General features: G+C 40.9%; 2 protein-coding genes across 6 annotated transcripts in view; one reads left to right on the forward strand and one right to left on the reverse strand.

Moving 5' to 3' along the window:
• Positions 1-9,525, reverse strand: part of SMCO4 (single-pass membrane protein with coiled-coil domains 4) — a 29,205-nt gene extending 19,680 nt beyond the window's left edge. The window contains exons 1-2 of one of the 5 annotated variants that reach the window (XM_042023687.1): positions 9,404-9,477; positions 8,848-8,934 (exon numbers count right to left, since the gene is read on the reverse strand). In XM_042023687.1, coding sequence (XP_041879621.1) covers positions 8,848-8,898 — 51 coding nt within the window. In that variant the 5' untranslated portion in view covers positions 8,899-8,934; positions 9,404-9,477. Of the gene's footprint in view, positions 1-5,082; positions 5,173-8,847; positions 8,935-8,987; positions 9,068-9,353; positions 9,374-9,403 lie in introns of those variants that run through there. The other 4 variants (XM_042023689.1, XM_042023688.1, XM_042023692.1 and 1 more) reach the window with 4 other exon arrangements.
• A 206-nt stretch (positions 9,526-9,731) lies between these two features.
• Positions 9,732-25,772, forward strand: part of CEP295 (centrosomal protein 295) — a 68,228-nt gene continuing 52,187 nt past the window's right edge. The window contains exon 1 of the mRNA XM_042023698.1: positions 9,732-9,821. The gene's annotated coding sequence lies outside the window, so the exon portion shown is untranslated. The remainder of the gene's footprint in view (positions 9,822-25,772) is intronic.

Raw genomic sequence — 25,772 nt, forward strand, 5'->3', positions numbered from 1 at the left:
TGACACATAATTGATACGTTTATATTCAGGGCTCCCTGAAACACTTTATTCACAAGAAATACAACTGACAGCAGAATTCAAAGGGACTTGCACATAGCTGGTGCCACTACACTGCTGGTATTGTGAGACTGGACGAAGAGATTGCCAACCGTCTGGGGTGATCAGGAACAGTGAAGACCGAAAATTTTCCAGGGCAAAGGAAAATATGGAGAGATACAGCCCAGCAGTAAAAGTTAATTTGCTCAGCCAGAAACCTACATGCCCAGAGAAACAGGAAACCTCTAAGTTTTCAACACAAGTCACATATCCCTTTCCTGCAGAGTTTCTAACTGCATAGGAGATGGAAGTCAGAGAAACAACACAGCATTGAATAACAAATATGTCCATAATCTCCTTTTCTCTTTGACTTCCTTGGTTTCCTAGGCAGGAAACAGATTAGCAACTGTTAAAAATATATTTACCAAAGGTATGTTCCAAAGAAAACTGATCCTTGCATGTTGTCTGCACTTTCCTGCAGACAACTTGAAATAAACTTTCATAAATAGCATTTATTTTGGAAGCCACTACATCCCTCCTCAAGCTAAACACACCTTTGCATCCATTGTAAAGGATTAAATGCCGACAGGAAAAAAATGCTGATGACATTACAATACATGCCTACAACCTGATTTTATTTGGTTTTGGTAACGGAGCATTGTATTATTTTCACACAATGAATAAAAACATGGATGGAAATATTCAGCAAAAGGTTTGTACCCACTCATTTCACAAGGAAAAAAAAAAACAACCCAGCAACAAATAAAATTTGGCATAAAGTACAAGAGCAAATAAATGCCATGTGGCAAAGTTTGCAGTCATTTATCCAGATGGTATATGCTGTTCAGCAAAGATGCAATGTGGTATATTCTGCCATGATGCTTCTTTTTAATTAAAATAAGGTTAAGCTTAAGAATACTTTTGAATTGCATTATATGGGGATTATCAAATACATTTGAAGTTTGCATATGAACGGGTTTCACTAACTGGAAACCCCTAGAAAATGTGTTTTGTTGACTGTTTCGTAAATTGTATTTTAGAACACTGATCACAGCCCAGAAAGCTTCTGCAGTGTGAGTTCTGCTGCTTGTGAGGCCTTATCCAGGTCTCAAATATTGTCTGTACTTCTCTACCAGTACCACAGGAAAGACTTTTTCCTCCAGTCAACTCTTTTCTTTCCACTGCATGAAAAAGGGACTGATGTTAATTCTTCAGACTTTGCACACTGCAGCTCTTTCCTTTAATTCTTCCTCTCCTGTGCTTCTAAGGGTTGCTAAGGGCAAAACTGTCACAAGACCTCTCTTCACACTGAATTTCTCCTTCAGGAGTGCCCAGCACAGAGAATACAGATAAAGTTATAGAAGGGAAAAATGCATTTATCATCAAAGCTCCTATCTCTCAACCCCCCAAATTTTCCAGTTAGTTCAGCAACACAGAATATATAAAATATCCAGGTTTATATCCTTGCAAAAGCACAAAGTGCTTGAAAAGTTCAAGGAAGTGCATCAAGTAGAAAAGCATTTTGGGGCCAGGGTTTTGGGTTTTTTTAAACTGTTCCGCAAGGCATTGGAAAAAAATAAAACAACCAAGAACAATTTTTGCCAAAACACATCCAGAAGTAAAAAGCTTAGCAGCAACTGCACAGGTACCTTCTTCCAAAAACTCCCAAAACACCTCAAAACAACCAACTAAAAAAAAAACTAAACAAAACAAAAACAAAACAAAAAAACCACCACAGAACAAAAAGTTTTAAAAGCCCACCCCAAAGAAATCACATCCCTCCCCAAACCACACAGAAATTTTTGTCAGTCACAAAGGACAGCTGGGACTAACCACCCACTGGCATTTGGGCATTTCAGGAACATATAGAGAGAATCATAAAATGGTTTGGGTTGGAAGGGACCTTAAAGATCATCTTTTTCCAAAGAGAACATGAAAAAAACAGCTAAGCCAGTTGTCGGCAGCTTTGATTTACCAGAACCAGGCATGGGGTATGACAGGGTGCTACACCACAAGCAGACCCAATTCTCCTCACTCCTGTTCAGAGGGGATCAGATGCAAAGCAGCTCCAGATGCTGTGCCTAAGCTAAAGAAGGCCAGTCTCTCAGCCCTGCATTTTACACTGAGCACAGCACGGAAATAACAAAGCTCAAAGGCTTACACAGAAGATCCTGCTCCTGTCTTATTACTTGGAAGGGTGTGCAGAGAAGTGTAGGTCAGTCTGCAAGGCATTGTGCAGCTACACCCTCTGTGTGTTAGGAGGGGTGTAATCAGTTCAGGAGGAGATCAATGCTAAGACGCACAAACCAAGTCGAATATTTCTACTTGTTACTGCATATGCTCCAAAATTTATTCCTACAGCTCTTTTGGGGTGTTTGAAAACTCATACTAAAGTCTTAAAAAAAAACCAAACCATCATATTCAATAGTAATAACCCATCCTGTAATTAACAAAAGCAAGAGTTTTTAAAAGTCAAATGGATTCTCACTCCTACTATTGGCTTCTGCATTTTGTTCTGTTTGGACACAGAACATAAAGGTTTCACTGTCTCCCAACTCAGGAAGGCAGTGCTATAGCTGGAAGACATGGGAAAAAAACAATAAAATGATTGTATACAAATATTTCTGTTTCTCTTCCTCAATTTATAATGCGATTTAAAAGAAAAGCAAAAGTGTTTCTGGTGGAGATTAGTGTACAATGAGTTTAACATGCTAAAGAAATTATCAGCAGAAAAAACTAAGTCATCCTCAACTTTTAGAAGTGTAAAAGACTTCGCAATAGTTCAGGCAATCAGATTTCAGATCAAATCTTACTTTTACAGACACCATTTCCTGTACTCTGAAGTATTTACCTTACCACTGTGGGAAAGACTTAAACAATTGAGGGAAACTGTTTGCTCTGCAGACTGAAATAATAATTCAGCAGCAAGAACCAACATCAAGACTTTTGAGTAACAGTATCAAACCCTAATATTAAGGCAAAAAAGTTGACATGCAGCCCTTTCCTCTATGCTAAAGTACTTCATCACAAGCAACTCTAAGGCTCCAAGCCTTCAAACATACTTCTCAAGTTATAACAGTATAAATACAAGCCTCTCCTGTAACAATTATGAATTCAGAAAACTTGAGTTTTTCTGATGCTATGCAGCACTAACACCTAAACCTCACGAGCCACTTCAGACGCATTTATCCTGCAGTTTTTGTGCTAAACTATGCTAGAGTTTAACTGCGTGTTTTTCCATTCAAAGAAGGCTGTGAAGGTTGAGTTGATGGCAAGACCCAGCACAGTAAGTGAATAGGTCTTTAAGCAGACTTAAATTTGCAAAAACAACCAACCACAGGTGAATTTCCTGAGCCTTTTTGTGGCATGACTGCAGGCTCAGAGTCGTATTTTATACGGGCACCAGTAAGTCTAATAAAAGACTCTGGGATCTTGTATCTTCTTTGTATCATGACAGCCATGTATCTGATCTGTGTTTGAGGGTGCACTTTTATAACTAAAAACTCCGACCTGCAGCTTCCTTCTTTTTGTTATGCTTCTAGCTGGGTGTCAAAGTCAAGTAAAAGATCTATCCTGATGCAATGATGCTTCTGGCACCTAATTACCAGTAAAGAGCCATGCTAAGAACAAACATTTGAGAGGCAAAGCACTACAGAGAGTTTTAATAACAAATTTATATAACACACCTCCCCTCCAGACCTGACAATAAGCACTGTACCATGGTCAGAGAACTCCTTTCCAAATATACAAGCAAAGCCAAGGTGCCAAACCAAAGTGACATTGGGTGAAAAAGCAGCAAGACGAATTTATAAACCAAAAGCAGTCTAAGAAGGAGATGGGAGGAGACACCCTGAGGTCTGGTACATCCAAACCATGATTATCCTCTAGCATGATACAAAGCCCAAAATCAACATGACCTGAACACAAAGGTTTTATTCTTAGCAACTAGTAAGGCTTGAGGAGCCTTATTAGAGACCCTTCTCAAAAGAGCCTATCTGAGGGCAGATGGTACTTTGAGTGTTAAAGCCTACCCAGCCACCTCCTCTCATTTAAGTTTTTTTCCCCAAGTTTACCATCATGCAACCACAGCTCTTCAACTCTTTAACTGTAGTATGTCTTTATTCTTCATAAACTTTTTTAGACTAGTCTATGGAAAAAAAAAAAATCAAAAATCACAGCAGTACCAAGGCAGAACAGTCACAATCAAACTGGATTGGGTTTGTTACTGCCAGAGTCTAAGGGGCACCCACCTAAGTAAACATAAGGCCACATCATTCTGCACTCCCCCTCACCACACCAGCTCATTTCAGCCTGAAAAAGTCATTTGTGCCTGCAGCAGGGCAGGCCACATTTCTACTCTTCATGTGACAAAGACACAAACAGTGGTTTAGGCAGAAGCAGCTTTTGCACTGATGCTGCTCTTTATTTTCCACTCTTTTTCTGAAATACAGAGACAATTTCTGAGCAAAGCCTTTCGGGAAAGAGCTTTACTCAAAATCACTAGTCCTCTGTCTAGCACAATAAGAGCAGAGAATGCAAATTAGTTTTAATAAAAGCAGCTGGCAATCAATAAGAAAGAGCTGGTCTCTAAGAGTGAAACTGATTCCTCTAAGGATAAGAGTTAAAAGTAGAAAAATGTAAGGAAATGAATAAAGGAAGAATAAATGTAAACAAGGTGGTACACAGGAGAAAAATCTAACAATACAATTAAAAAAAAAAATCAGACAAACTGACAAAGACTAGCTGGGGGTAAACAGGAAAGAAAAATACCAGTGCAAAGAAAAGGATCACGAGAAAAAGTCTAATGGAAAACGTGCAATCCAAACAAGATAAAATAAAAATCATGAAAGGGATCAGGTAAGAGGTTAGCTGGCACTAAGGCTTAGGGCACCAGTCACGAGTTCATATTCTAGCCGGGTTTGCAGGCTTTGGTAAGTCCAATAATGAGTTCTGCTTCCACTGCTTCCACACATCTGGCCATTTCACAAAACCTTCTAAACCTGTCTCCTCTGACCTTCTGCCATAATACACGAAGTCAATACCCACCTGAGCAGATCAGAACCCACCCACTCTGCATGCAATCAGACTCCTCTGCTGCGTCCCTTTACCTTCAGGTCCACAAGCACCTGCAGAGGACTGGGAAAAGCCCAGCATTATAGTTACTACCTAATTTAAAAAAAAAAAAAATATTCAAACTCTCAAGATTGAGACTTTCACTGAATTTCCATACTATTGTGTCTCGTTTTTATAAGTCAATTAGAGAATGCATTATGGTCACAGAAGCAGCTGTTACAGACAGGGGAAAACACAAGTGTGGCACTGTTAGCAACCTCCACTCGAGAAACCTAACAATCAAGTTCCTTGCATACTGCAAAAGTCAGTGTCACAAATCACTTACCCTATCTTCCACCTACAAATCCAGCTCCAGTTGCTGGTTTTATCAACATCTCCCACCGAACCTTGGCTAACGTGGAAGTAAGGTCCCTATCTTGCACATGCCTTTCATGCAGTGTATGAGTAAACAAGAAAGCACGCAGGTACTTAGCAGCTTTTTATTCCTAAAGAATCTCACCACAAAACTACACAATGTAACTCCTCTGGCCCCAAGAATGCAGCCCCCATCAATGAAGTAGCTACTTAAATAGTACACATGAATTTTAAAAAGTGGCGTTCCCTACACTCACCGGAAACTGCAGTGGCAAGATCACTGCACACGATTTCATTTACATTAAGTTTTGACCAGCATACTGATGGACTAGAAAAATAAGCCCTCTGACAAGTCGCTAATATACTTAACATTATGCTTGTACTTTCAGAACTTTAATGCAGAATAATTTGTTTGGGGCATGCTCTACCTTTTGAGAAATTCTACAAGATTTCTAATGATAATGTGGTCAGGAACTTTTAGGTACATAGAAACCCAAAAGCTCACACTTTTAAGAGAGCAGGAATTAACTAACTTCCTTGCACCTAAAGTGGGTATACAATACAACAAACAAAGAAGGATAAAGAAGACCAAAAAACCCCCCCTGAAACTAAACTAGTGATAGGGCAAAAGACAACAGAGACAATATTACCACACATTCTCATCCCCTCAAGATATACATGTGCTGAAAGGGCTCACAAATATCTCATCTCTGGTTGCTTCCCCCATGCAATATACAAAGCCTGGTTCCTCTATTACCTACAGAAATTATTTTATGCTTTGTCTTAACAAGTAAAAATATCTCTCAAAAAACCCAAACAACCAGAAAAAAAAAAAAGGCTGGGGGAGGAGGTCTGCACTGTTGCAGGATTTTACATCTACAACTACATGGCCTGTAGCTACTGCTAAGACACTTACAGCATTTTAACAGCACATTTCCCTAAGGTAGGTGGCGAGCAGTTAAGACCTTTACATACTGAAAGAGATGCCTTTCCATACTAGCATGGCCTATCAGCCACAAACAGGATTAAGAGCTCAGCAAATCCTCTCACAGGCCACATCTGCAAACATAACTCTTTCCCATAATGAGCAGAAAGGAAGGTAAGTTCTCAGGTTTATGCAACACTTACAGGGAAGCTGTTACTGCTACAATTAAAAAATGAAAAAAAAAACCAACCAACAAAAACAAACCGAAACAAACCAAAAAAGAAGCAACACAAAACAACATCATGAAGACCTCAGGATCTTTCACTTGTAAAAAACAATCTCACGTGGTTACAGAACTTGTGGTCTTACAGGCCTGCCGTTGCTCTGGTGGCCCTGGGGATCTCCAGAGAAGACAACAGGCAAGATCTCTTTGCAGGACAATTTCTCCAAGCATGACAGCATTTCCATAATGAGTCAAAAACCAGAGAAATCTATACTGACATGCAACACAAATTGCTACTGCATGTCATGGACATCAGTCCACCCAGAGATGCTTCTTGCAGTGCATGATTAGTATGGAGACAGAGATCGTCTTATTCTGAGGCAGCTGGACCTGAATGAGTTGCCAGATCCATTCTCAAAGGGCTCAGATGGCTTTGTGAGCAGCTGGAGCACAGCTGTAGCAGTGAAAGCATAGCCCAGCCCAATTCAGCAGAGAGAATTCATGGTTAGTTCCCTCAAATCCCGATACCACTGCAAAAGATCAATGTATCTCTCTGAGTTCAGTCCCCATGACAGCAGTGAGTGCTGCCTGCTGAATCAGGACCCATCTCCTGTGACTTCATGGAGGAGTTCTTTCACCTTCTTTTCACCACTGCTTCTGAGTGGAACACCACCAGTGGAACAAGCCTTATTGGTCTTCAAACTAACAGGAAAGGGAGAAAGATAATGGAGAAGGGAAATTTTTGAAAACTAATAAGGAAACTGCTTTACATTACTCATTGCCATTATCAAAGATATCTACCATCCAGTAAGATAGGTCACATCACCTAATCAGCATGTGTATCTCTTACATATATATATACACACAAACATTTCCATGTTTATTTAATGCATGGAAAAATGTGATTAGACTTTTTAAAAATATTGTTTTGCTAGCATACAGATCTAGCACCGACCAGTGAACACACAGTCCACTGTCTCAGTGCTACTGCACCCACACCCCCTTCCAAACAAGCAGCAATGAGCCAGTGATCAACTAGGAAGCATGACTGAGGGTTATCATCTCACACAGGCCCATTTCCACCCCACACTCTGGGGTAGGTACAAAGCTCAGACGGTGTTCCACAGGCAAGAGGTGTGGGTGTGCAGTCACTACTGAACATTTGATGTCTCACACAAGCCAGTCCCATCAGACCGTGAACACCAATCATATGCCAAAAAGGTGTAATGTGCGCTCAGAACTCCCTAGGAGGGCTTTCCAATGTCCACCCTGGCTACATCTGAAGCTGCCCAGCTCTGCAAATTGCTTGTCTTTATCTCTGTAAGTCTGCCAGTGCTGTTCATGCCCTTCTGTGCCACCCTGCATTTGTGGCCAACAGCTCTGCCAAAACCCTCTCGAGGAGCAGAATAGAGACCTGTGCAAGTCCAGGCTGGAAAATGCAATAAAGAAACACGTAGTTCCTAGTTCACCCAAAATATTGGGCAGTATTTGATAGCTGCACCTAAAATTCCTGTTGGTAGATGTCCCTTGTATGCTTCCCACAAAGCATGAGGGAAACCAGCAGGTAAAATTGCTGTGCAAAGAACAGTTCATTTATCTGACAAAAATCAGTGAAATCAACAGAGGTTGAGAACAGTCTAAAATCAGTTTTCTTCTTAGCTTCAATTTAGGAGGTCTGTATGTTATAAATAGGCCACTAAAAGGCAATTAAGAGAGAGAGGGAGAGCAAAAAGTTATTAAAAATGTACCAATGAGAAACTCATTTCACTTTTTTTCAACAGAGCATCGGGGAATTCCTGTAAGACTCTAGTTCATTTGAAGGAGGAAATTCTGAACAAAGCTAAAAATAACTGACAATCAAATTTTCAAAATTGAGAAAAACACAGAAAGCCCTAGAGGTTCGACCCAGGGTGGCACCACCCCACAGACCGATAAAAATATTATACAAATTTTAGGCAGGATAGGAACCACAGAATAGAAATCACTCTGACACGAGAACATTTAAAACATTAGACAAAATAAGAGAAAGGTTTGAACTATAACCGGTTTAGAAATACAGCAGAAAATAAATTTAAGGTAACCAACAATAAGGACAACCACAAAACTATGCACCGAACTCATGACACCTCATCACAGGGACAAAACACGCACAAATAAAGGCACGGTGCTTTAAAAGACAGACGAACCCCATGTTTTTACATTCAGAACAGATCGTTTTCATTCTTTCTTGGGTCACCTTTAATGCTTTCCTGAGATATTTTTTTGTTCCAACAGGCTGCTTAAACATAGGTCTCGTCGTTTCCCGGCACAACTGTACTCGCGACTGGGAACCAAAACCAAGTAGATTAAAAAAAGAAAAAGCAACAACACACAAACCCGGAAAGTCTTCTGTGAGTCTTTGGAGCAGTTACTTTCCTCGCCAGCGTCTCAGCAGAGCTTCCCGGGGGCTGCCACCCAGCCCCGGCAGCGCGGTCCGCCGGCGGCTCCCGCCCGCCCGCCCGCCCGCCGCCGATCCCGGCCGGCTCCCGGCTCCCCGCCCGCCCTCCGCCTTCCCAAACTTTCCGGGCTTATCCGCGGCGCCCCGGCCGCGGGACGGAGCGCTCGGAGCCCAAGTCCGCAGGAAGTTGTCCCGCCCGGGAGCCGATCCCGCAGCCCTGCGGCTCCCCCGGGACACCGCGGGCTCGCCCCGTGCCCCGTCACAGCGCTCCCCACTGCCCCCTTCCCAGAGCCTCCCGCACCCACCGGCCTCCCCCGGGACAGCGGGCGGGAGCGGGGCCGCCGCGCGCCCTTACTTGGAGTTGCGTTCTCCTGAGGGACGGGAAGGGCCGGGCAGCGGCGGGAGAGGAGCAGGGTCCGCAGCGCCGGCCGCCGGCAACTTCCCCGCTCCGCCGCCACACGTGGGGCTGAGGCGCGAGCTGCGCTCCCCGCCCGCCGCTCGCCGCCGAGGACGTGGCAGCTCCGGCCCTCCCTCCGTCCCTCCCCGGCCGCGCCGGAGGCTCCTCCCGGCCCCGCTCTGCGGAACGCGGGGCGCCCTCTGCCGCCCGCCCGGGGACCGCCGGCCCGAGCCGCGCCCGGCCCCGACGCCCCGGGGAGCCCGGCCCCAGCCCCGCGGGCCGGGGGCTGTGTGCGGCGCGCCCGGCCCGCTCAGGTGCCGGCCCGGCGGTCGTGCAGGACGGGGGACAGAGGCTGAAAAGGAGAACGCCAAAATAGGTGGGATCAGGACAGTAGTTCCTTTTTTTTTTTTTTTTTTTTTTTTTAGCGTACCAGCAGGACGGAAGCGCCTGTTGAGTTGATCAAACTCTGCCATAATGGGCCGAAAATAAAAATGGAGGGCAGGCTCCACGTCCACCGGGAACAGGGGCTGGCTGGGCAGAGCGGGAGGACTGGGTGTGCTGAGGAGCCCTGTGGCACACAGCCTGAGCTGCTGTTCTCTCTGCATCAGCGACACCCCAAAACTCCTGCCGCTGCTTCCCGTGGCTTAGGCTGACTCTGTCACAGAGACACGGCTTTCTTACTGCGGAGCACAGACCTCTCACCGCGTTCCTAAACAAACAGTAGCTGTAAATGGTCGAAAATAGAAGACCTCAGACATCTATTTGTGTTTTCTTCCTGTCGGGATTACACATTTTGAGAATAAAAAGTATTTCTTGGGCTTGCAGTGGTTGCAGTGCACCTGACACACAGCTTTCTGCTGAAAAGGTTGGTTGGGAGGAATCTTGCCCTTCTTCCAGGTTAATAACAACTACAGAACTCTTTCCAAGCTTAATGGTTTCATCCTTTTCCTTATGCCTTTTCTTAAAGTGTTTCCTGTGAGAGTGTTCCTGACAGGCACCTTAGTGTAACCTTAATATACCTTCTAACTGAGTGGTCTTAGACTGTCATGTTGTTACCTCTGTTGCTTTTCTTTCTGCTGAAAACACCCATTTCTCAGAGTGATGGGCAGAGTTTTAATCTCGAGGTGCACTGCCAATTTGAGGCTAGGATCTGACTTTGAAGTCGTAAAGAAGTGCTGTTGCTGATGCTCGAATAATGCTGAACCGCTTAGGGCTAAAGCAGAGAAGAAATAAAATTGTGTTTTTCTAAAACATCTCTCGCACTGTGGTTTTCTCAAAGGGCTTTATTATGTAATGTCAAGTAAAGGGGCACCTTTAAGCATAGCAGCCACTCTATGCACAAATGTACCTTCGAACACGAAAAATGTTGGCATTAGAGCTATCTACTCATTTAGTAGGGCTATTATGTATGTTTAATGATCACTTGCAGTGCCATGAGAAATGTCCAATAATGGTCGCCGCTTAAAACCATCAGGGAAAGATAAATTATGTGTGTATATTAAATTCCTCCTTGGGCTGACTCTAAGTAAGAAAATGCAGCCAAGTCGATTTAAGGTTAAAGTGAATGTGTGAATCTTTGCTACATATTCCAGGAAAGCTGTTAAACTTACAAAGTTCGTAATTTGTTGGTTATTAAGTTATATATGTATGCTAAAGTACTCCAACAACAAACTCTGCCTAAACTTAAGTGTGAGCAGTAGATCTGTCTAATGCTGGCAGGCACACAGTTACTTGCTGCTATGATCACTCCAGCTTCAGAGATGCCCAGCAACAGGATGTTGCCATTTAGGAAACATAGATTCCTTTCTAAGCTTTAAGCAGAAGACAGTACATGGGCCATATAGGTTTTCCAACCTGCATCTGTCCAGAACAGATATGATTAAGTACATTTTTGTTTAGCTATTGATTTATTCATCTGGCTTCCTCAAATATCGGATATATGTATGTCTTTTGTCCAAGAAAAATAGGGCTGTTCGGAGTATTGATTGCAGCAGTGGAGTCTGCAGTAAAGCTCAGTAAAAGGTTTGGTTCACATTTTAAGACATTGCACTGTTCTTTAATAAACCTACATGTCCTTGGATATAGGTGTAAAAATCTGCTGTCAGGATTATAATCTTTGTTATTTATTCTTAAGGTAGAAAAAAAAAAAATCTCTTCAGTTTGAGCTATCAGTGTGCAGTAATCTCCCCCTAAACCTGCTCAGAATTTATAGATTTATTTTATGCAGTACTGCAAAAGCATGGGAAGTGCTATTGCCAAATTCAGTGTTTTGTCCTTTTGTTGTATCCTACTTCTGTGACAGTAGCAGCTTAGTCTTTTAATAAATACTTATGGTTTTACATATGTGCATGTATGGAGAGAACAAGAAAAAAAATCACACATGAAGTGCAACTGAAGTGCAGTAACTGTGGTGTTCCTTACAAATTCAGATACAAAATATAATTGAATGGGTTCATATACCTGTAGATTTACAGGGCCCTTTCGCTTGAATATTATTTCCTTCTGTGAGAACTTACAGTGGAAAAACCTTACAGATTATATCCTTCCCAATTGGCAAAATATGTTGTGACAGTAAGAAACAAACATTGTTTGCCAAGACTCTTTGGATTTGTGATTTTTACAGTCTCTGGCAGTTTTGGACTTTTTCTCCAACGAGTGGCAGAGCCACAGCACAGATACTTTCCACTTCTGTGCTGCTGCACCCCTGGGTTTTGCTGGTGTCTTTGCCTTCCAAGAACTCCTTTGCCTTTCTGACTTCTTTTTGGTTCCACATTTGCTTTAGATATACTCTGCATTCTTGTTTTCTGTATTTTCTGTTCATATCAATCTCCTGTGAGACTTCCCCTAAATGTTATCATTGGAGTCTTCTTTCTCTCATGAGATTCAACACGGAAATCTCACAGTTACCTCTAACACTCAGATCTGTCAAGCTTTGTGTGGGACAGAGGTGCCATGAAAGTGCCTATTTATTTTTTTCTGTCTATAAAAAGCACATAAGAAGTAGATCAGATTTAGACATTTAAAGCAGGGTGAGATTAATTCCATCTTATGATATTTCTCTGTTGCCACTGAAGTCAAAGACAAACTGAGTAATCTCAGTACTGAAAGGTAAGAAATTTTTATGTCCTGGTAACAGTGGTACCTGAGGTGATGGGTAATGAATGCCTTCTTTTCTAGCTCAGCAGCTACCTCGGAACACAAGTGACCATTAGTTATTACTAGAAAGTAGTTTGGTAGTCTTAGAAAAATGAAAAATCCACATGGCTTTAGTCTGTGGTTTCAGTGATTGCTTCATGACAGATGTCACTCACTGAACTGTCTCGGAGACTATAATGCTCCCTCTCCTCTGGAGAGGAGATCTTTGGAGCTCAGTCTGTGTTAGAACAAGTATATCAAAGAGGTGCTTTAAGGAGCAGAGCAGCTGTGGACTGGAAGTAACCATGTATGGAACGAGATCCTAGGAATAGACTGTTCAACTAAAGGTAAAGCTCAACATTTTCACACTGAGATTAAAAGCATGAAAGCAAATAAATAGGGAAAGTAATATACATCCTGAAAAATTGTCAGTATTAATAATGTCTAAATTGAGACAGGATGCTTTCCTGATTTGGGCCCAGAAATTATGATGACTTCTATACGTACAGAAAGCCAAAGTAAATGATCAACAGTGCTTTCTTCTGACTTTACAAATTATGGAAAAAGCTCTTCAAACAGACAGCTGGGTCATACTGACAAGGTAGAAGAAGCTGGTTTGCAGTGTCACCATCCTGAAGAACTCCTTTTTCTGAAACCTGAATAACACTTTCACAGTCACAACAGTTTGCCCAGCGTAAAGCCTAAAATAACCTTTAGAAGCAGATGTGAGTTTTGATAGAAAACAAAAGACTAAATTCATCTGCTGGTGTTAACTTGGCATAGCTCCATTGAATTATATTGATTTATAAAAGGAGAAAATCTGATCTATAAACATTTGAAGCTAAGACTAACACACGCTAAGACACTATCTTTTTCCCTAGTACTCCAGATCACAGCAGAACTCTTGGACTTCAAAATTCCTTTTTAAGCAGAACATGATATGTAACGTTCTGAAAGACATTACAGAAATGTGTCATCACCAGAACAGGCTGATCTTACCTGAAAACCATAACAATTTTTCAGAAACTTCTGAGATATAATTTATATTTTGTGTGTTGGATACACGCCAGTATATTTTGCAGGCTAATTCTGTAGTGCAAGTTTAGTCTTTTTACATTTCATCCACTGTCACAAGTGATAAAATGACAGATAAAAAATTTACTTGATAGTAATTGAGTATGTCATCTGTTTTCAAAGGCTCACAGTTCCAAAACTGGGAAGACTGAACAAGGAGAAATAGATGGTGTCTCATTATCTTTCAGGTAGCTAAATATTGTGACTAAAAGTCAGACTAGACAGTTACATCTGTACCATGTTTTACAGAAGTGGAGAGATAAGTCACAGATGGTGACAAGGCTTTCTTCTGTACATTCTATTGAAAAAAATGCTTTAGTTGATCTGCTTATAATTTTTCACGCTGTGTCCTCTTTTGGCACTGAACTCTATGAAATTTACAAAAGCAACACCTGCAGCTCTCTCAATCACAACCATTTTGAAAGTTGATGTCTACATATAACATTCTCACATTCAATCAACCTGAATGTGTTAACAGCTATGTGACTTACAGTGAATCCCCGAAGACTTACGCTTGAGAAAAGATCTTCTTTGTTCGAAGATGTCTCTCTCTGAAGAACCTGTCATACCAGCCAGACTCTCAAACTCTGCACTTTAAACACCATGGGGCAGTGCTGAGCAACTTCCTGCGAGTTACTAAATGCTTTCAACTCTTATTGATCTTTTAGGAATCGGAGGAAGTTGACTATTTACAGGAAGAGCTGAGACTTTTAAAGAATGAAGTGCAAACTAATTTTATTAGCTTACGTGCTTGTAGTTACTTTTAGGTATAGCTTGACATTTTCTATTTTTTCTTCTTGACATAAAAATATACTTAACTGGCAAAGTCTTGCTGTCACTTCAATTAAGATTCTCACACCAGCCATCAGCTTCTTCTGTTGCTGTTGATGTTAGAGGACAAAATGTTTTGGAGGAACTTCTGTGTAAAAAGCTTTAGTTTTTAAAGTTAATGTGCATCTCCATGAATTCCAGCAGATAATTTACTTCCCTTATGTATATAAATGTACTAATGCTGTGAGCTATTTTGTGTTTTTCCAAAATCATAGCAGACAGATATCCAAAGGACCAGTTTGGTTGTGGACTTTTCCCTAAACAATCAGTGTATTTCCAGACCAGAGCTGTTGACTGCTCAATGATCTGTTGAAAGATTCAGTAGCATTTGGCACATAGATATTGTTTACAGCCTGCCCTTCATTCTCTCTGGCACATAACAGAGCCCTCTGCTTCCTCCTGCTTCCTTGTTGATCACCTTACAGTGACTCTGGAAGTAAAATAATACAATTAAAGGGAGTGTGGGTGTCTCCAGATAACATAAGAAAATCACATACCACGATTATGCAGCTTTGTGCTTAGCAAGTTTAGTGTAAAGATGGGTTCTGTGCTTTTTTGACATAAATGTATGTCACTATAATTCTTTGTGATGGGCCTTCACATTTGATGACATTGCAAAAGCAGAGTGGGATAGATTCAACCTTGAAATAAAGTGCAATCTGTGGGAATAATTAAACAGTAGGGTGCTTTCACAAGGAAGGGGTGGATCACTGTACTTTGCTTTTTTCAAAGTAAGAGTTGATATCTTTTTTACAAAATATGCTTAAATCATCTATAAGAAATTTACAGCCCCTGTACTGAGATTATGGGCTGGAAACATTGTAGCTCCTTTTGATTTCAGGAACCATGAATCCGCGAAGAGTTTCCTTTCTTTGTGGACCGTGGCATAGTGAGCAGAATTGTGCTCATAGTCCTTACTTTGCTAATAGTACTTATAGTTCTGCATTGCACTAAGATGTGTAATTAAATTTCATCTCTCAGGACTTCAGATGATTTCGTGAAGTGATTAGGAAGTTTTCTCTTCCTCGCCCTCTCACTTGCCTGGGCAAAACTGGCCAGATGTGCTTTTATCTATCTTTTCCTCCACCAAACCCATCAAAAGTGAGATGCTGGATAGCATGGACTGGTGGCTAGAGAGGGTGAAGATTTCACACTGGCTGGCTGGAATGTCTTGTTCACAACCCTGCTTTGGGCCTAAGGAAGGGAGATCAGTCATAGGTGAATTTATATGTTTCTGTCAGAAAGGAGGGGTTGGGGGTTTATACTTACACTTGGGTGGAGGAGTGGAATAGATTCTGGCTGCAGATGGGTTCCACTAATATCACTGATGATGTCACTATAAAACATTTTCATACATGATAAAAAGAGAATGTTTGGTTCCTGTTGACCTGCCACTGAAAAGAAGTTTGTAACTTGACTGTAGAGACTTTCCCAACTACCACATTTCTTGAAAGCTTGCGCCGAGTCTGAGAGTTATACTGCCATGCAGATTGAACTAGGCAGTAAAGACCTGTTCCTCATAAAACTATGCAGGTTTAATTCCAGCCCCAAACCCCTTTTATTTATTAATATCAGACTTGGGGATTTTAGGAGAAGCATAAGGAACTGTCTTGTATCAGCAGTTCTTTCTGGGCTCAATTCCAAAGTCTTTCTCCACATTGTATCCATGAATATAATATCTAATATTGTATCTGTGGACATTCTTAATAATTCAGTTACTTGGATCCCAAAGGCCAAATTCATAACTTTTCTTTTTTGTTGCCCTCAAGGTTCTGTACTTGTAATGCAAAGATATATATTGCACTTCTTTTTTTTTTTTTTTTTTCTTTTTTTTTTCAGTGTTGCGAGAAGTGAAGAGGGGAGATACTCTTATCCCCTTCTTCTTCAGTCTGGTAACTTCCATGAGTAGGTGCTACTCAGCATGAGGGACTACGGGAGCAATCTCACCAAGCTGGGGTGGGCATGAAATTCTATTTTGAAACTGGACCCACACAGAAGCCCACAGTCAGGGGTGGGGGTATTTGAAATAGTTCATTCCTGATGGCTTCAGATTGGGAGTTCTGGCTTTGGATCTTTTCCCAGTGGAGATAAACATGATTATACACCCTAGCAGGTATTATATAATCTCTAGTCACTTTTGGATTCACTGCTACGTATGTTTGATACTTCCTCTCATACAAAATATTAGAGATTAGTTCTCTTCACCTCCATCTATGTAGCTGGGTTTTTTTCCTATAAAATTCAGTAACAAGAAAAAATCCAATGCATCTATACGCACAGAAAACCAGTCATGCAAAGCATTCATTTATGAAAGAGAGATGGTTACACTGAGTCAATGCTAATACAATTACCTACTTGAACAAGCTCAGTTACTCAATACATTACCTAATTATTACCTAATTCTGTCTTTTGAGAGTCTTGCTGGATTGTTTTTTTCAAGGTTTTCTTTCTTTCTGCTTTTATTCTTGTGTTTTCAAGAACCACCAGTAGCTAGAAATGTAGAAGTACACACTGTTGTCATGGAAAACCTGACTTACCTACACAGATTTCTTACCCTCACTGTAAACAAAAAACAGATGCAAGATTTGCAAACTATATTTACAGCTCTGAGACACAGTAGGTTATTTGGTACAGCTAGTAAATATTTTTTTACGCCTGTGAAATAAACTTTTCTTATTCCCAGTGGGACAGAAGTTTTCCTTATTCCAAGTGGAACAAAGGTTTCAAGGGGCAGGGAGGTGAGTGGGGTGAAAATTGTCTCTACTAAATTTTTAAATTAAAAAAAATTTCTAGATGACTTCTCATGTTTTACCTTACTCTATTCCAAATGTTTTGTTTTGATTTAATTTTTTTATACGAGTTTCATCACTAAATGGCAAACCATTTTGAGGTTAAACATTTCTAATTTGGAGAATATGGAAAGAGGAAGGTTTTTACTATTTACTAATAGAAATTGTTTTGACATTGATAATTTCACATAACCCCCCACTTCTGTAGAAAGGGTGCTTTCCAAACAATATGTTAAAAAGTGTGACTAGTCTAGTTTATCAACAGTTCTTAAAAATTACGATTGTTGGAGTTATATCTGTGACCCTCTGAAATCAATGAGAATCTTCTAGTTTCTGGAGACTGGATTAATTCTTTTTGCCAAGTGTTAAGTGCTAAGCTCACTAAAAAAAACACCCCAACAACTTTAAATAGGTTTCACTTCATCTTAGAAACCTACTGAAGTTTAACATATCCTGACATTGTTGCCCAGGAACAATGGAACATGCATCCAAGGAGCATGGAGATGTTGGTTCTTCCCCTTTACTTGTAGTTAGAGAAGGTGCTCCACTGCACTACACCTGTTTGGGTTGCACTTGATCCTGCAAAATTGTGGATTATCCCAGATTGTCTCACTGATCACAGTTTGAAATCCCTTCAAAAGGCACTGGAATCCAATTGTGATCTACATAGGAGAAGTGAGTGGTAAAGATGCTCCTCTGCCACAGCTGTTCATCTCCACGTAGTGTTATGGGCAAATTTAAGTGTGTGTCATTGTGCATTGTCTGCTTAGCATTCATCCTAAGTTTTCCATAGCATAATTAGTAAATTAAAGCTCATATACTCCCTGGAGAACAGACAAGAAACCCCGCTCCCTCTCTAGTCCCCCCCTTAATCACAAGTCATGCTCTCTCAGGTCCCTGTGAATATCAATTATTCTACATAGAGGGGAACAGCTTCAGCAGAGATGGTGGGACAGACATTCAGAGTGCTCTGTAACTTTGACATTATGGCACTTCCATAGGAAAACAAGCTTAAACCTTTAAGACAAATGAAGTAACTGGGGCACTTCTGTCCTGGGCTGCATTCAAACTCGAATCCTTATCAGTGAGTTGTTAATAAAAACACTTATCAGGAGCATCCAGCAGGCCCAGAAGAGCTCAGCCTTGAACCTAATCCAAAGGAGTTTGGTAGCAGTACACTGGTCACAAGATCACGGCTGGTACTAGTATGCCTTCCTTTGGAGTTAGCCATTATTTAGAAATAATGGCTGCAGTGGTTTGGTTTTTGATCAAGCAGAAGGAATGAGGGTAGAGCAGCCCCCACATTTGCTGTGGCACAAGGGGAATGAAGCAGCAGCTCTTTGGGAAAGCTACTGCTGGAAGTCTGCATCGGCTCCATCACTCTGCAGCTGACCACTGGGAACGGGCTGGTTTTGCCGAGCTTGACAGCAATGAGCATCACTCAGCTGACAGCTCAGAAAGCTGGGGCTGGCTCATGCACAGCCATCTCCAGATGGTAAGTTGGGTCAATTGATACATTCACTTTGGGAGACATCGTAAGAATACTCTCAGTTTGAGCTGCATGAGTATCTCCCTCATTGGAAAGAGAGATGAGGCTGCATACAGGACAAGGCATGATTAGCAGGAGGGAAAAGAAAGAGAGGAGTATATCTTTTGGAGAGAATAGTTTCAATCATTTTTCCTTGATCTTCTTGAAGGGGTTTTTTCCCCTTTATTGTCATGTATCCCATTTGAAGCCAATGGGACTCTATGCTTCCACTTTTCCACCCTTTCCCCATTTTTCACATACACTGCATAGACTGCACAGCTATGGGTATAATTTAACAGTTCTGCACATACTGCATTTCTTCTCCAAAGAAGAGGAACCATTATTTGCAAAAGACTCAGGAAATAATGACTCTTTTTGAGAGTAAAAAGTGCAGCTGGACACAGAAGGGGACCAATCCCTATAAGGTTACAGGGTGCTGAGGGCAAAAGAACAGAACTGATGGATCAGATGCCTGGAAGTTTCACTCCATTGCTTGTGTTCTGAGCCATCTGGAGCAGAGCAGGTTGTTTGGTTTGATTTTTTTTATTGGGTTGCATGATACGCTATAAATAAGAACAAGTCGCAGTTCAGTACTGCTCTTCTAGGCAGCACGTAATCTTTTTTGGTGCAGGGAAACAATGAGCTCTTGGCTTTTTCTTTTAATGTGCCATGCACAGGAGGAATTCCTCATGTTTTATATAGTCAGTTGCTGCTAGATTTTTTCTGCTGCTAGCATTCAGTCTTTGTTGTTGCTGCATTTGCCACAGCTCTAAGTGCCTAATAACAATCCAATACATATTAGCAAAAATATAGTGACCTGTCACTATATAACTTGCTGCTATAGCTGCTGCAAGAACAGTTTTCTCTTCCTGTTTCTGCTCGGGGGAGAAATTTTCTTTAAAACCCTTAAATAAATCAAATATTCCCAGTGTGCACCTTTTACTGTCAAACTTTCCTGCTTTAAGGGCAGTGTGCAAGTGTGCAGGGCACTGTTACAGCCTGTGAGTGTGCAGGACACTGTTGTGAAGTTGGGATGTAATGGAGTGGCTGGGCCACTCCTCTATCACAAAGGGCCACACTCGACAAGAGCAGAACAGGCTGGAATCAGCTGGAACTGGCTGGAACCTGCAGTGTGCAACCCCTGTACTTCCAGAATTGTAGCCTCTGGTCTGCTGACTTCCCTTTGGGACAGCTCTTGGACTCTCACATCTCCCCATTAGGGCAGTTCTTGGGATCTCTTACCTATACACTGGGACAGCTCTTGGTATCTCTCATCTTCTAATTTGTACATCTCTTCGACTCTCACATCTTCCCACTGGGACAACTCTTGGACTCTCACATCTACTTCATATGGAGATGTGTCACTGGTAGCCTTACAATCCTGCAGTGTTAATCAAACCAAACAGCGGGCTTATTTTGTTTCTAGTACAGATACAGATCCTTAATTACTCCAGGACTGTTTTAACTGCCTCAGTATGTTCTTATCTGTTTTACTGTACTTCATTTCGTAATACACATTTCCAGTTGGAGGCTTGACAGGAGGCAGAAGCAATCAAACCATATTGTCTTGCATAACAGTGGGGAAACTGCCATGTCTCTCATGCAAAAGATTAATCATAGACTGTGTGCTGTCTTTGTGAAACAAAAACATGTCTCGCTTAAACAGCTTAGAAGTTACACCCTGTGTGATGCTGTCAGGTGGGGGCCAAAAGTCAGATGTCTGAAGAGCTGAATCTTTGAAGAAGCAGCTTTTTTTTTTTCCCTTGTAAATCATACCATAAATTGCTGCAGCTGATCTCAGAGCACGATGCTTACACGAGACTGTTGCTGCAGATACGAAGGGACAAACTGTTGCTGGGCAGATCAGTGGGGGAAGCAGAGTACTTCAGGTGGAGAAGGAATAGCCTGCTCATCCCAGGCAAGGGAGCTGTTTAAGGTGCAAGCTTGAATTTTAGATCCAGACATTAGCTCTGGAATATAAAGAGCCTAATTGCATTACTGCTGCCCTAAAATACCTGTGAGGGCCAGGCAGTTAATTTCTAGGTCTGACAACAGCTTGGAAAAACCTACATAGGTGCTGTCTCCCTCTTCACTATGTTTAATCTGAGGAGGTAGGGATATGTCCAGAATTATTAAACAGAAAAAATAGGAGTAGCAAGACTTGTGAGGAGGTAACAAAAGTTTATTTGGAATTTTTACCCACAGATTTGTTAAGGAATACTTCGGAAATACATGAAATCGCTGTAGGGACTGATTTTCAATCCAGGAGTATAACTCCTTCCTATTGCATTTACTATGAACCATCTTGTCCTAAATATCTGAATTGAAGTTAATGCAGCACAGAGCACTGGATTCTGTTAATCTCACCAAAGTACAGAGAAATGGTTAAACAAAAAAATTTGCAGGTGGTGGGGAGGAGGCAAATAGAAAGTCCTGGCACAGGGACTTATCCTATGCTTGCAGGGAATGTATAATCTTCATTAAAAAAATTCAAAGCCTGCTTGGCATGGATCCTAGCTGTGTAGCGGTTTGTTTAGCGATGATGGAAAGCTCAGTCTACATTAATTCCTAATGGTTTATTGCAAAATGTTCTGTAATGATGATGTGCTTGAGCTGTTAATTGATTATGAAATGCCTTGAGATCTTTATGAAAAGCATAAGATACAACTATTATTGGATCATGCCACTCATTAACTTTAAAGAAAATAAATGTGCTGTAATTCCAACTGTCCTGTAAATCTCTTTTGTTTGGAAATATAGTCATGTCATCCTTGTTTTCTCTGGTAGTATCAGTATTTGTTGCTTGTTCAAATCCCAGTACATTCAGGGAGATTAAGGGCCTGAACCAATCTGACTGAAGTCAACCCGAATTGTTTCCATTGGCTACAGAAGGAGTTGGAGCAGTCCTTGTTTGCTCTGTCCAAGTCCAAAAAGAAAATCAGTGGAAGAGCATGGCAGCCATGAGACTTTCTGAAGAGAGGGGACATTGATAATTCTTGTTTCTGAACTGGGAGAACTACTTTATCCTGGAGCTGTTTCAAGCTCCCAGCTGTCTTTGTTGTCAAAAAAATTCTGCATAAATAGTGAGGTGTAGGAGATTGGGACAATATTTGCTGTGATACTATTTCATCTGGAATACTCAAGATTTAGGTCCAGTAACCTCCTAACCTGGTTTCAAGAGGAGTTTGAATTCTCAGGGTAGCACTGAGATGTGATACAGACACACTGGCCAGTGCGTAAGGGCCAATCCAGGACAGGAGATTAATGAGTGGGACTTTAACCTTGTACTGAATGGGGCTTAGGGAAGAAGCTTGGTAGTGATCCTCTGTGTAAGGCTGAATTTCAGCTCTAATTCCCACACTTGCAGCAAGTCTATTATAAATGAGAGATAAGTATTTTTATAATTAATACATTAGAGTTAATTTAACTGGAGACATGAAAGTTGTATTTCTAAGCGTTTTCAAGTTATACCGCCTCAGAAATAATGCTGTTGCCACCAGTTATTTGGGAGTGAACACATGGGTTGCAAAAAAATTTTCTGTTTTATCAGAAATAGTGTCGACCCCTAATTTCTGCAGAGCATTCTGTCTAGAGAAGTCAGCAGACTCCCACATTACTCCCGACCTCAAATGGCACTCTGGAAGTTGAAAGTGAATTCTGGATATTCATAAGTAAATTGAAGTAACTGATGTCCCATTGTTCTTTTGCTTTCAATTAAAAATATAAAGAGAGAGAGAGAGAGAATAAGAAATCCCCCAAAATATAATGAAGTATTTGCATAAAAAAGACCTTTAACTTACATCCTTTGCTCATTGGCAGTTTTTGGAAGCCCATTATTCTTTTCTGTTGTTAAATTTACTCAGAAAAAACATTCACATTTCTGGGCAAGTAGAAGTTTATAAAAAAAATTATTGTTGTTCATTTATTTTCATAGGATGCAGGTCTTTCTAGACACAACAATTATTTCTAGACACAAGTAGGAGAAAAATGTAAGATTCAGTGGTGGTGTGTGTTTGGTTTTTTAAAATATACTAGATAAAGGTTTATAGATGCTGTATCAGCAGAAAATCTTATTATAACAGCAAAGGAAACGTGGATGTCTTCAGTTACTCATCCTGAGTGTGCAGCTTTGTGACTAGATAACCATGAACAAATGACTTCTTATATCAAGGACTAAAGTTAGTGTTATTTCTACTGGTGTAAATCTGGAATAACTCCACAGAAGTCAATGGAGTTAAAATGCTAATTCAATATTGTTTCCTTATCCATAAAAGAGGTTAATGACGTTATCCTCTCTTGGGGAATATGTCAAGGATATTTAGTTAATGTTGACTCTGTAAAATGCTAATTAATTGTTAGTGCAGAATTTGTACCGTACAGGTGAAAGAAACAGCACACAAGATACTCATGCTTAACCCACTCTGCTAAAGAGACGTCCTGATATACTGGCTTTCATTACAACATCTCAACCCCTTTTCCCATTATCTCTTTCATTTGGGAGGGAAGACTGATCCATTCTATTAGGAAAGCAACCAGATGCATGTAAATAAATTAACACCAAAAGACTACCAAGCGTAGCATGTGCATATGTCCTACACTATGCAGCTTGCTTGTGTACCAGTTCAGTGTTATAAGCTTAAAATAAGCAGCTTTGATTCTGATAAGTAATTTGTTGTTATATATAGACTGAGAGAGAATAAAATATACACAGACAAAATGGTGGACAGATAAATAATTACTGCCAGAAGTGATCTGCAGCTTTCAGGCAATCTTTTAATATTTTTCTGTCTCATTATTTCTGTATATAAATGAGAAGTGTCTTTTTAAGAAGCAGCAATGATACCAGGCATGAAAGCCTTGGTACCTGTCTATCCAATGCAAACAGAAACATGACTGTAATTCCTAGCAACTCAGAATTTATGAAGCACTCATGGGACACTGTCACAAAGCAAGTAGAAGCATGTAAAACTGCAATAGCAAAAATTTCCACTCCTGTTCTGAGGTTCATGCTGGTAATTCTCAATGCATTTTTCAAAAATGGGTGTGTTATTCCCATTTTGCGGATATGGAAAGTGATGGCCCTGGGGCAAGTGCCTTGCCTAACCAGAAGAGCTGATGAAAGAGGTGAAGGAAGCCATGAAGCTGAGTGCAGGGAAGAAAAGAGCAAGAGTGGGGGTCACATTTCCAACAGCAGCCATCCCACAGAGCTGCTCCCATAACCAGTTTCTCATATGGAAAGAGAAACCTGGCCTACCAGCTCCCATCATCTATCCACTGACATTAGATTAAAGGTAGAGGACAGAAGGATACCACATAAAATAGCATCAGAGCTCTTCCTTATGAATGACCAACTCAAGTGTTGGGCTCTCCTGGATTTTTTCAGGTGCCACTCTTCTCAACAGTGTGTTAACACTGATGTTTTCCATTGCACTTTCAGCTAATGACTTGCCAGTCTGCTTTTGTTATTGCCTCTACTAGTGGTGCAATGATGAGGAGGCTGATTGAACAGCTCTCATGTTCTAATCTTTCCAGGGGTTCACCTGTGGTCTCTTGAATCAGGTCTGTAGGACACAGCTTTGCAGCATGGACCAGCTCAGGTTTCTGTTCAGTCTGCAAGGACTGGTGAAAACAGACAGTAATGGTTAAAGCTTCCTTGTGTCTTAGCCACATGTCCAGTGAGATAATTTTTCCAGAGAAAAACATTGTTAACCAGTTCTGTATTAACCAAGAATATTTTTACACGGAACTCTTGAGCTGGCAGAGTAGTTAGAGTGGCTTGGGCACCAGCTGCCAAGTGTTTACACAGGATTTCAAGCTGGCTTGTTCAATTCATGCTCCCAATACTCAATTCATGCTATGAGAGCCACGCTGCTACTGGTTCCTCAGTTGTCATGATACACAGCTTGGGTTTATTAATGTGACATAAGAACATGCTAGACTTACCTTTGTTGCTAAAATGTTTGCAAGGAAAAAACAAAAATTCTACAACAATCATGGGAAATCACACACTGAGAAAACATTTTATTTCCAAAATTAGGTTTTTGTATATTCACATGCTAAAAGGAAAAGCAGCAACAATATTTCCTATACAGTTTTAATTTAGAAAAGAAAAGAATCAAGTAACTTCTTCTGTAACCTCTATAAATTAACAATAGCACTGGTTTGGCCAACTTGTCCTGAAAATATGCTCATTGAATCTAATTGCACACACTGTATAGCAAAGAATCATATGAAAAAAATCTATGAGTTTTATGTCCAATTAGAAGCATACTCAGTGGTGTTCAGCACTGATTCCTGTGGTGGATGTCTGCCAAGATACATTTAACTAAAATTAATACACTTCAAGATAGAATCAGCCCTGACAACAGGGAAGTCATCTATTAGAGGCAGTAACTCAAAGATCACAGCAAAATTGCATGTTAAAAGAAATCGTAAACTTGGGAAAATATCGATGTTTATTAAAATTTATTATCTCTGATTTAAACAGATGGCTTAGTAGAAGAGATTAGGTTATTTTTAAGATCTTGTAACTTGACCATAGTGAATCAAAATGAATGAACACATGCCTTGCAAGTAGAAAATAGGACACATATCCTCCCCTACAGTCAAAAGCGAAGGGAAAATGCACAACTAAATAATGTGAGGATGAGATCCAGAGTGCCTATTTATGCATCACAAAGTCTGGGATCAGTAGGGGAACTCAAATAACTAAATTACGCACGCCAGATCCATATTCTCAGAGGAAATAATTAGACACTTTCCAGGGTAGCCCAGAATACCACAAGGGCTTAGTGGTTTGCCAGTATGAGATCCTCAGGATAACAGGTGTCTGAGCAGTCCTCTGTTCCTGAACCTTAGAGCTTCTTTCTGCTCAGAACATGCAGAACAGAGCCTTCCCACCACGGCAGTGGCCTAACTGAGCATGGCTCATCCTTTCCAGGTGAATGGAACGGCTGAAGGACAAACCTAA

Source organism: Corvus kubaryi, unplaced genomic scaffold, assembly GCF_017639235.1.
Source record: "Corvus kubaryi isolate FWS band 111438036 unplaced genomic scaffold, C.kubaryi_AGA036_p1.0 37256, whole genome shotgun sequence".
Taxonomy (NCBI): domain Eukaryota; kingdom Metazoa; phylum Chordata; class Aves; order Passeriformes; family Corvidae; genus Corvus; species Corvus kubaryi.